Source organism: Aotus nancymaae, unplaced genomic scaffold, assembly GCF_030222135.1.
Source record: "Aotus nancymaae isolate 86718 unplaced genomic scaffold, 86718_ANA_hifiasm-v0.15.2.pri h1tg000028l, whole genome shotgun sequence".
Lineage (NCBI taxonomy): Eukaryota > Metazoa > Chordata > Mammalia > Primates > Aotidae > Aotus > Aotus nancymaae.
Genome location: NW_026988441.1, coordinates 41,348,332 through 41,360,241, shown reverse-complemented (window position 1 = coordinate 41,360,241; position 11,910 = coordinate 41,348,332). Strand labels below are relative to the sequence as shown.

Here is an 11,910-nt window from a genome sequence, read left to right as displayed (position 1 = left end):
ATACTGATTTTTTTTTTTTTTTTTTTGTATTTTTAGTAGAGACCAGGTTTCTCCATATTGGCCAGGCTGGTTTCGAACTCCTGACCTCAGGTGATCTGCCTGCCTTCGCTTCCCAAAGTGCTGGGATTACAGGCATGAGCCACCTCGCCTGGCCAACATACTGATGCTTTGAAGAGAAATTTAGAACTCGTTGTATCCAATATTCTCCCAATTCATTTTCTTCCTACTTGAAATACACGCACAATTAATGAAGTGGATTATTTGAATTTCTTTTGCAGAAATAAAGGAGGTGAGGCCAGACGTGGTGGCCTGTAATCCCAGCACTCTGGGAGACCGAGGCAGGCAGATCACTTGAGGTCAGGAGTTCAAGACTAGCCTGGCCAACATGGTGAAACCCTGTCTCCACTAAAAACACTAAAATTAGCCGGGCCTGGTGCAGGCATCTGTAGTCCCAGCTACTAGGGAGGCTGAGGCAAGAGAATTGCTTGAACCCGAGAGGCAGCATACGAAGACCACCTCAGCCGTAAAGACCCCCAGTCAGGTGGCGCTGAAGGAATTAAGAAGCAGATAGCCAGATAGAACAGCAACGTGGGTCTATCCATGGGCCAATAGCTTTCCCAGCTCAGAGCCTCAGGGGCTCACAGCATTCCGGGCTGAGGGCCTCAAGCACACTCTGACCCACACAGTTATTCTCTCTGAACAGGTGATTATTATTAATAAACCGATGTTTGGTATTTTCTCATAACACAAAAATGTACCAAGTAGGCAGCTGGTGACCACTTACCACTGATCACAAACTAAAAAGTATTCTCCACGAGTGAGCCACGGGACAGGGTCAGATGTCCCGCACTTAAAGAACTGTTTTAACCGGTGCATGATATTTTTATATTTATATATTGTCCTGTCACTTTAGAATGCCCCAAGTAGTTTTCTTCCGGCGGGGAGGAGAGAGGGAGCTAGGTTTTCCTTGCCATGGTTCTTCTCAGCAAACAATATATTTTATCATACATTCAGCATTTCTCAGCAATCATACACTTAGCATTTCTCAACAGCGGAGGTTGCAGTGAGCCGAGATCACGCTACTTTACTCCAGCCTAGGGGACAGAGCGAGACTCCGTCTAGCCTCTCAAAAAACAAACAAACAAACAAACAAACAAACGACAACAACAACAAAAAAAACAGAAACGAGGTCGGTTGTTTGGGTTTTTGCCAGTTTCGTTCCAGTACATCGTTTTTTTCTAGGTGCCGTAACAGTTCAAGATGAGGGTTCAAGACGTTTTTTGTTTTAACCCACAACACTGGATGTAGGTCAGGCTACTGCAGTGTTCCAAAACACCTGTTATTTCACATGAATCCGTTTACCTGCTTATGTTTCTAACTAGGAAAAAAAAAAAAAACACTTGGCCAGGCCCGGTGGCTCACACCTGTAATCCTCACACTTTGGTAGGCCGAGGTGGACGGATCACGAGATCAGGAGATCAAAATCATCCTGGCCAACGTGGTGAAACCCAGACTCTATTAAAAATACAAAAATAATAAAAAGAAATAAACAAAAGAAATTTTAAAAAATACAAAAATAAGCCCGGCGTGGCGGTGCGCGCTACGCGGGAGGCTGAGACAGGATATCCTTGAACCTGGGGAGGCGGAGGTTGCGGTGAACCGAGATCGCGCCACTGCACTGCAGCCTGGGCGACAGAGCGAGACTCCGTCTCAAAAAAAAAAAGATAAATTTCTGGTTAATTTGATATGTCGGATTCAGATGCTGGAAACTGGGCCGGGGAAACAGTAAGCGATCAGTAACAACACTAGCCCAACAGACAGCTATAAGAAGGGAGGCAAGTACACATTAGCACGGTAGTCCGAAACCCAGGCGAAGTCTCAGCAGAATGAGCAGCGCAGACAGAGCCTCAGAGGCGTCAGCGGCGTGAGGTTTCCAAGGAAACCTTCCTTGGGGAGGCGTGAGCGACAGGCTCCGCCCACTCACCTCAGAGAGCCAATGACGGGTCGGCAGCGTTGCGGCGCGTATGCAGAGGGTTCCAGCGTCCCGACCCGCGTGTGTCCAGCTTTCAGTGTGCACGCGCCGTCCCGGCATGCATCGGGCGCGCGGGCGGCGGGCCCCTCAGTCTTCGGGCAGCGGTGGCGGCGGCTGGGCCGAGGTGGCTGGACGCGTAGCAGGTGGAAAGAGGGAGGGGACCGCAGGCGCAGACCCGCCCGCCATGAAGCCCCCCGCAGGTAACGACTACCCCTCGGTGCGGCCCCGCTCGCCGGACCCGGGCGTCCCTTGCACCTTCGCTGCTCCCGGGGTCGCGACTTGGGCCTAAAGCTGGAGCCGAGTGACCCCCGAGCCACCCTCGGCCGGGCTGGAGGGACGGCGGGGGAGTGGGCGACCCCGCCCTCTCGTTTGCCGAATGAATGAACCAGCTTTTCCAGCGCTTCATTCATTCGGCAAACTTGATGGCGCTTCCGCTCTGGACGGGTCGGGCCCCGTGGCGGACCCTGGGGAGGCCGTGACTTGGAAGACTCCGGTCCCCGTTTTCCCGTTATTCTAGTGCCAGAAACAGACATTCAACAAGTAAATAAGCAAGGGAGGATCGAAGATGGGGATCGGTGCTCCGGAGCAAATAAACACGAACGGGGCAGTCCCAGGGAGACATCTTTAGAGAGAGGGTGGTCCTAGGCGGGGTGCTTTTCTGAAAAGGTGAGCCTAGACTTGATGGGGACAAGCAGGTGTCCTGCCAGGATCGGGGAAGGAGGAGTCCCGGGAGGAGGGAACCACCAGGCCAGAGGCGAGGAGGCAGGAACGTTTTTTTGTAGAGAGGAGGTTTCACCATGTTCCCCAGGCTGGTCTTGAACTCCTGGGTTCAAGCAATCCACCTGCCTCGGTCTCCCAAAGGGCTGAGGTTACAGACATGAGCCACTGTACCCAGCCAAGACCCTTTTAATTTAAAGACAAAGGGGCACCTGTATACGGTTTTTAAATTTATTTGTTTATTTATTTTTTGAGACAGTCTCACTCTGTCTTCCAGGCTGGGATGCAGTGGTGCTATCTCTGCTGACTGCAGCCTCCGCCTCCTGGGTTCAAGCCATTCTCCTTCCTCAGCCTCCCAAGTAGCTGGGATTACAGGTGCCCACCCCCACACCTGGCTAATTTTTATATTATTTGCAGAGATGGGGGTCTTATCACATTGGCCAGGTTGGTCTCAAACTTCTGACCTCAGGTGATCTGCCAGCTTTGGCCTCCCAAAGTGCTGGGATTATAGGCATGAGCCGCCGCGCCCAGCCTGGATTTTAGAAAGTCACTCAGGTTGTTGTGAGGCAACTCCTTGCCCCATCCTTGACTTTTCTCTTTCCAGGCCACACTCCCAGGCTCTTTGTCCAGCCCATTGCCTTGAGGGTAATAATTGTAATAATGATAATTAGGGATCTTCAGGCCACAGGGATCTTCAAGAAGGAAGGAATGTCATCTGCCTCGTTTGCTACTGGATCCTTGGCACAATCAGTAAATATTTACAGGACAAACAGACGTCCACATGTTTTTCAAATCCCAACTCCTGCAGGAGAATTTTCTGACAATTCCAGTTCCCATCGATCTTCCTCTCCGAGACCCTGAAGCTCTTCTTTACCCCTCGGTTTAAGGTAGATCCGTGATCCCTTATTTGCAGTTCTAAAATCCTAACTACTCTGTGAACTGAAAGGTTTGCCTGAAGTTCACAGCAATGTCATTTGGCCAGAAAATGACCTAAACTGACTGACTGAGAGCCTTTCTTTTTCCCGCTTAGTGAATCTCAGTGATTCTCTGCTGGGGCGATTGTGCTACCTCAGGCTGGAGGCTCAGGGCGGCTGGGATGCCTTTTGTTACTTCTTCTGGACCTCCTCCTCGCTGGCATTATGGAGAAAACTGCTGGTCCAGGTTTTCCTGTCATGGTTGTTAACAGCAGCATGCGTCTACTTCTGGACACGATAATTAGGAGTTTTAAAATTTTTAGCCCACTGCTACCTGCCCAACTGTGACCAACTAAGTGACTGAGGGGTGAGCGTGAGAACTGAGAGAAAGCACCGTCCTCCCACCCCGGGTGTTTTTACCTGAATGCATACAAGGAGTCCTAAGGTGATGATTTGGCCAGTGTTTTAACTTGTGACAAGTACTCACGTGTGAGGACAAGAATGCAGATGGCTCTTCCTTGAGAATTGAGGAGTCTAGCGCCTCATGCCAAAGAATCGCAGAAGAAACTGCATTCCATTAAATGGGAAATAGGGTGCTATTTGCTGAAACTTGGATAAGAGTGAATGTGAACCTCTCATCTCCACAACTTCATGTGCTGCTGACTCATTTTAATCTTGGCTACAGCTGGGGCAACACAAGCCCCAAAGCAGAAACGGTCCCAGTTTAATAAGGAGTGTCACCTTAAAATCATTTATAAGGAATTCTTTGAGACCAAATCCTTTGAAATCTAATTCCTGGGACTTCTAGGTTTTTATAGTTAACATATTAATTAATCAATTGTTAACATCAAAGTTTTAATAAATTTATATCTTAAAAATAAAAATAAAAACCTGGGCGATATCTGGGGACACTTGTGGTTGTCACAGTTTCGGGGGGCACTCCCGTTATGGAGGGGGTAGAGGCCAGGGGTGCTCAGCACCCTGCAGTGCTCAGGACAGCTCCACCCCAGAGAGCAATCCGGCCCCCACAGCCAGAGCAGACAGGGAGAGACCCTGGTGCATATTCCCGCGTTTCACTGCAGAAAGAGTCATTTGATGTCAGAGTGCTGCCCCAGCCTCCCTAGTGACATGGAGTACATGGCACTTGGACTCTATTACGTTTCTACAACAGGAGGAAATTCTGAATGTTCAAATGTCCCAGCCACAAGAGTTTTTGGGCTGGAGAGCGTGGTCTGTCAGTTTTACAGCTACCTCTGGAAAACTGTCTTGCGGTGTTCAGGATGCAAGATGCTTTGCCTCATTCCTTACAGTTCTCGTTCTCTGTACCCTGTATCGTTCCCATTTCACAGGCAGGAAGCCTGAGAGTTAACATTTCTTACCAGAATCCCAGAGCTAGCAAGTGGCAGAGGTGGGGTCCGAACCCGGGCCGCCTGACTTCAACCTCTGGGATCTGAGCTAACCTGTTGGGCCCACCCCAGGCTTTGTGAAAATGCACATCTGATTGTTAGTGCCACTGTCCCACCCCCTTCCTGTCCCTTTCCAGGGCTCTACCTTGCACTCAAGATTGAAGTTCAAAGCCTTTGTTGTCATCTACGCCAGGGGTTGGCAAACTCTGGACTCTTTTTTTATTTTTGAAAATGGACTTTCGCTCTTGTTGCCCAGGCTGGAGTGCAGTGGTGTGATCTCGTCTCACTGCAACCTCCGCCTCCCAGGTTCAAGTGATTCTCCTGCCTCAGCCTCCTGAGTAGCTGGGATTACAGGCATGCACCACCATGCCCAGCTAATTTTGTATTTTTAGTAGATACGGGGTTTTTCCATGTTGCCCAGGCTGGTCTCGAACTCCCAACCTCAGGTGATCTGCCCACCTCGGCCTCCCAAACCGCTGGGATTACAGACATGAGCCACTGCGCCCAGTCAGCCTGCCTATTTTTGCACAGCCCTGGAACTAAAGATTTTTGGGTGAGACAGAGACCGTCTGTGGCCCGCAAAGCTGAAACTCCTTGGCCCTTTGCAGAACCATTTGCTGGACCCTCGTCTGCTCTGTGTAGACCCCACTGGGTCCTGCACAATGAGGTCTTTCCAGGCGGTTCTGCCACCTCCTCTGTGCTGAGCTTGCGCGGACTTTCTCCAGGTAGTCGCCCTTCCCGCAGCTGCTCTTGCTGCCAGGAGCCCCCGCCTGCCAGTCTTCTTTTCCGGCTGCGCTTACGCACCCGTTTCTCAGAGGCCCTGGAGTGACTGGCCAGGCCACACATGACTCGCCCCAGCACCCGTGGGTCCGGCACGGCCACATCCCAGGCTGACTTTGTTGTTGAGTTGAAGAATGGAGGCATGTGTGTTCCCCCCACAGGGTGTGGGGTATGGAAGAAGGGGATCTTCCCGGCAACCCCCGCTTTACCTCAGTTTTCCCCTCTGGCGTGGCAGGAGTTGAGCAGTGCATGGGTGGGCCTGGACTTCCCCTTTTGTGAACACCCGGGGTCTGTGCCAGCTGATCTGTGCGTGGTGTCTCCCCTCTAGGGCAGGGGGGCTTTTAACAGCAGCAGCATCTCTATCTGGGGCTGGATTGTTCTCTGCCGGGGCCGTCCTGGGCACTGAGCAGGATCCCTGGCCTCCAACCACTCCATGCCAGGAGCACCTGCAGTCTCGACAGCCACAGGTGTCCTAGATGTCAGCCAGGGTCCCCTGGACAGGGTAGGTGACAGAATTGCCTCCTGCTCTGAAGGACTGGTCAGTTCGTACTTCCCCGCAAGAGCCCTGGACCTCTATCCTGGACGGGAAGCCTCTCCTCTGCCCCCCTGACTTTGACCCTAACTCTGAACCTAAAGCAGACCTGCCCGGCACTGGGTTTTGTTTTCTGTGCAGCGTGTGCGGGAGACATGGCAGACGCGCCATCTCCGTGCTCCGTGGGGAACTACCTGCGATGGGATCTGAGCGCCCAGCAGATAGAGGAGCGCGCCCGGGAGCTCATTGAGCAGACCAAGCGCGTGTACGACCAGGTGGGCGCCCAGGCGTTCGAGGACGTATCCTACGAGAGCACGCTCAAGGCACTGGCCGACGTGGAAGTCACCTACACAGGTAAGCCCCAGGTAGGGTGTGGGCATGGGCTGCAGGTGCCAAGGGACGTGTGCAACAGGCAGGAACAACCCAGCCCACGGAGCCAGTTCAGAACTTGGCACCAAGTGTCACCAGCACCTGCCCCTGAGCACAGGGCAGTGTCACCTACCCCCAGGCTGGCCACGGTGGCGAAACCGATGGCTGGGCGGAGGCGTCTGGCAGGGGCTGGTCACTGAGGGTGTTGAAGAGAGGCGGTTCCGCCCGGGCCCTACTCTGCCTCACAGCCTCGTCCATTCAGAGGACTCCTCTCGGTGTGTGATCTGAGCGCCCGACGTGAGATAGCATGTCTAAACAGCACGCCTCTCCAGCCTCTCCACCTCTCCCAGAGGCGACAGCCTTGAAACCTGACCCCCGTCTGACCTCTTTCCCTGTCCTTGGAGGGCGGGTATTTGTTTTCCCTCTGAATGACTCAACTTGGCCCCTGTGGCTTCTGCCTGCTGAGTGACCTCATGACCTGGGGCGTCCTCCTCACTCTCAACCTGATCCTCCTCTTCTCCCTGTGCTCATGGTGAGGAGTGAGGTGCCTGGTGACATGGGTTAGGGACACTGCTTCCAGAGCTCTGCAGGAGGCTGACAGTGTACCTGTCTGTCCAAGGAACCCAGAAAGTCTCTGCAGGTAACTCTGAGTGAGACAGCTCCCACCCTTCCATCTAGCAAAAGGCCTTTTTGTTGAGAACCATCAAGAATCCTTGAGTTCAAGCTCAGGGCTTCTCGTGTGTTCCCAAGGCATCCCTGGGAGAGGTTAGCCTCCGCAGCCTATGCCATGTGGCCTCCCGGGAGTTTACTGTCTAAGTTGGCATGCTGGGGGGTGGAAGGACGAAGCACCCTGAGCCTGCAGCGCCTGCAGCCCCCCCTGGAATCCTGACCCTCCTCCCACTCACTCTGGCTCCGACAGGTGACTTAGATCCCGGCTGGCCTCGGTTTCCCCTCCTCAGCCACGTGGTGGCCCCTTGTCTCTCCTGCAGGAGTCTTACCAGGTGCAGGTGGCACCAGTTCCCGCTCATGGTACCGAGCAGTGCCAGGCATCATTTCCCCCTCCCCATGCCCTGCCTTCCCATCCTGCAGCCTTTCCTTTCCTCCTCCATGGGGTGGCGAGAGGCAACATTAAAGGAAACTGAAACCAACCCTTGTGCTCCCCTCCGAGCCTCTCCATGGCCCTCGGGACACCCAGCATCTGCTACGTCTGTGCATGGACATGTGGTCTCGTCGTGCCTGGCACGCTTCCCCAGCCGGCCTCTGGCACCCCTCTCCCTGTGCTCTGCTGAATGCCCAGCTTCTCTCTGATCACAGATTAAGTCCACTTCACCCAGGAGCCCTTCCTGCTCCCCCTGTCCCGATGCCAGCTGCCTGGATTAGTCCCTGCACAGCACTGACGCTGTTGTCACACCCAGCGCCCCGGCAGTTGCTTGTCTAATCGGTCGCCTGTAAATCCCGAGAGGGCAGTTTTCTTTATTCTCTTCAACACTAGCGTCAGGCCTGGCCCAGAGCTCTCCCACTACAGGCTTTTTTGTTGTTTTTCTGAGACAGGGTCTCGCTCTGCCACCCAGGCTGCTGGAGTGCAGTGGTGTGATTATGGCTCACTGCAGCCTTCATCTCCCAGGCTCAAGCGATCCACCTGCCTCAGCCTTCCCAGTAGCTGGGAGCACAGGTGTGTGCCACTGTGCCTGGCTAATTTGTTTATTTATTTATTTTTTTTGAGACAGAGTTTCACTCTGTCGCCCAGGCTGGAGTGCAGTGGCTCGATCTTGGCTTACAGCAACCTCTGCCACCTTGGTTCAAGCAATTCTCCTGTCTCAGCCTCCAGAGTAGCTGGGATTACAGGTTCCTGCAACTGTGCCCTGCTAATTTTTGTATTTTTAGTAGAGATGGGGTTTTACCATCTTGGCCAGACCGGTCTTGAACTCCTGACCTCCGGATCCACCCACCTCAGCCTCCCAAAGTTCTAGGATTACATGCGTGAGCCACTATACCCAGCTGCTGATTGGTTTTTTTAAACTGCTCCGTTAAGATACGGTTTGTGTAACACACAGTTCACCCATCTAAAGCACAGACTTCAGGGGTTTTTAATAAAATCACAGAGTTGTCCAAGTGTCACCATTCTTTGATTTTAGAGTATCTTTGTGATCCCAGAGAGAAACTTTATACCCTGCAGTGGCCACGCTCCATCTGCCCTCCTCCCAGCCCCGGCACCCATGCAGCTCCTCCTGTCTCTGTGGATGGGCCTGTCCTGGACATTTCATAGAAATGCTGTTGCACACCGTGTGACCTTTTGTGTCTGGCTGCTTTCGCTGAGTGTGCTGTCCTCGGTGTGTCCACGCCGTGGCCTGTTCCAGAGCCTCGTTCCTCTTCCTAGCCGAATCATGTTCCACTGGGCAGAGGCCACATCTTGTCAGTCCATTCGCTCATCGATGGAGATTTTGGCAATTGTGAATCGTGCTGCTGTGAATGCATGTGTGCAGATTCCTGTGCATGTGCGTTCATGTCTCCTGACTTGATGCCTGGCATTGGTGGCTCGGGGTCATGGGGTGACACCATTTTAAAGCCTTTTTTTTCTTTTTTTTTGAGATGGAGCCTCACTCTGTCACCTAGGCTGGAGCACAGTGGTATGATTTCAAATCACTGCAACCTCGGTTCTCTGATTCTCCTACCTCAGCCTCCCAAGTAACTGGGATTACAGGCACATGCCACCATGCCCCACTAATTTTTGTATTTTTAGTAGAGATGGGGTTTCGCCTTTTTGGCCAGGCTTGTCTCGAACTCCTGACCTCAGGTGATCTGACTGCCTCAGCCTCCCAAAGTGCCAGGATTACAGACGTGAGCCACCTCACCTGGCCTAAAGCTTATGCTTTTGTAGCCACTGACACTTCCTCTACTCAACCTAAAGCGCAGATGTGCTCAGGAAATTGTAAGTAGTTGATGCATTTAAATGTGACCATCGCCAGCTGCAGCTCCATCTAGAACGGAGTTCCGTCAGCCTCCCTGTTTCGTGGTACCCCGCTCTGTTGGGGTCCTCCTTGGCTTGGAGTGCTTGGAGTCTAATCTGTGTTTTTCTTTGGTCTATAAGATCCCCAAGGACCTGGGCGACAGTACCTGTTTCTCCATCCCAGGGCCCAGGCTGGAGGGGATGGTGGCATGTGCCTGTCATCCCAGCTACTCAGGAGGCTGAGGCAGGAGATGGTTCACGGCGGATTCAGCAGACAGGCCTGGGCTAGGGGAGAGGTCACGGCAGCACCTGCTGGTTGCACTGGGCCTGTTCTCACCCATCTCCCTGCTCTCCCCCGTTTCAGTTCAGAGGAATAGCCTTGACTTCCCCCAGCACGTTTCTCCCTCCAAGGACATCCGCACGGCCAGCACGGAGGCTGACAAGAAGCTCTCCGAGTTCGATGTGGAGATGAGCATGAGGGAAGACGTGTACCAGAGGATTGTCTGGCTCCAGGTGAGGGGTCCCGCGGGGAGTGTGGCGGCCAGTGGCCGGGCAGACTAAGGGAAAGCCCACAGTGGTGAGAATCCGTAAGGCAGGGAGAATCCGTAAGACGGGGAGAATCCATAAGGTGAGGAGAATCCGTAAGGCCGGGAGAATCCGTAAGGCGGGGAGAATCTGTAAGGTCGGGAGAACCTGTAAGGCGGGGAGAATCCGTAAGGTGGGGAGAATCTGTAAGGCGGGGAGAATCCGTAAGGCGGGGAGAATCTGTAAGGCTGGGAGAACCTGTAAGGCGGGGAGAATCCGTAAGGCGGGGAGAACCTATAAGGCGGGGAGAACCCGTAAGGCGGGGAGAACCCGTAAGGCCGGGAGAACCGGTAAGGCGGGGAGAATCCGTAAGGCGGGGAGAATCCGTAAGGCGGGGAGAATCCGTAAGGCGGGGAGAATCCGTAAGGCCGGGAGAACCTGTAAGGCGGGGAGAATCCGTAAGGCGGGGAGAATCCGTAAGGCGGGGAGAATCCGTAAAGCCGGGAGAACCTGTAAGGCGGGGAGAATCCGTAAGGCGGGGAGAATCTGTAAGGCGGGGAGAACCTGTAAGGCGGGGAGAATCCGTAAGGCCGGGAGAATCTGTAAGGCGGGGAGAATCTGTAAGGCCGGGAGAACCTGTAAGGCGGGGAGAATCCGTAAGACTGGGAGTACCTGTAAGGTGGTGAGAATCCGTAAGGCGGGGAGAATCCGTCAGACGGGGAGAATCTGTAAGGCGGGGAGAATCTGTAAGGCGGGGAGAATCCGTAAGGCTGGGAGAACCTATAAGGCGGAGAGAATCTGTAAGGCGGGGAGAATCCGTAAGGCTGGGAGAACCTATAAGGCGGAGAGAATCCGTAAGGCGGGGAGAATCCGTCAGACGGGGAGAATCTGTAAGGCGGGGAGAATCTGTAAGGCGGGGAGAATCCGTAAGGCTGGGAGAACCTATAAGGCGGAGAGAATCTGTAAGGCGGGGAGAATCCGTAAGGCTGGGAGAACCTATAAGGCGGGGAGAATCCGTAAGGCGGGGAGAATCTGTAAGGCGAGGAGAATCCATAAGACTGGGAGTACCTGTAAGGCGGTGAGAATCCGTAAGGCGGGGAGAATCCGTCAGAAGGGGAGAATCTGTAAGGCGGGGAGAATCTGTAAGGCGGGGAGAATCCGTAAGGCCGGGAGAACCTATAAGGCGGAGAGAATCTGTAAGGCGGGGAGAATCTGTAAGGCCGGGAGAATCTGTAAGGCGGGGAGAATCTGTAAGGCCGGGAGAACCTATAAGGTGGGGAGAATCTGTAAGGCGGGGAGAACCTATAAGGCGGAGAGAATCCGTAAGGCGGGGAGAATCCGTAAGGCTGGGAGAATCTGTAAGGCCGGGAGAACCTGTAAGGTGGGGAGAACCTATAAGGCGAAGAGAATCTGTAAGGCGGGGAGAATCCGTAAGGCGGGGAGAATCTGTAAGGCCGGGAGAACCTATAAGGTGGGGAGAATCTGTAAGGTGGGGAGAACCTATAAGGCGGAGAGAATCCGTAAGGCGGGGAGAATCTGTAAGGCGGGGAGAATCTGTAAGGCCGGGAGAATCTCTAAGGCGGGGAGAATCTGTAAGGCCGGGAGAATCTCTAAGGCAGGGAGAATCTGTAAGGCCGGGAGAACCTATAAGGTGGGGAGAATCTGTAAGGCGGGGAGAACCTATAAGG

At 53.6% G+C, this 11,910-nt stretch overlaps 1 protein-coding gene across 1 annotated transcript in view; it reads left to right on the top strand.

Annotated features, from left to right (window-relative positions):
* The first annotated feature begins 2,147 nt into the window (after window positions 1-2,147).
* THOP1 (thimet oligopeptidase 1) overlaps window positions 2,148-11,910 on the top strand; it is a 33,309-nt gene continuing 23,546 nt past the window's right edge. Inside the window, exons 1-3 of the mRNA XM_012436224.3 lie at window positions 2,148-2,232; window positions 6,523-6,735; window positions 10,062-10,210. Coding sequence (XP_012291647.2) covers window positions 2,217-2,232; window positions 6,523-6,735; window positions 10,062-10,210 — 378 coding nt within the window. The 5' untranslated portion in view covers window positions 2,148-2,216. The remainder of the gene's footprint in view (window positions 2,233-6,522; window positions 6,736-10,061; window positions 10,211-11,910) is intronic.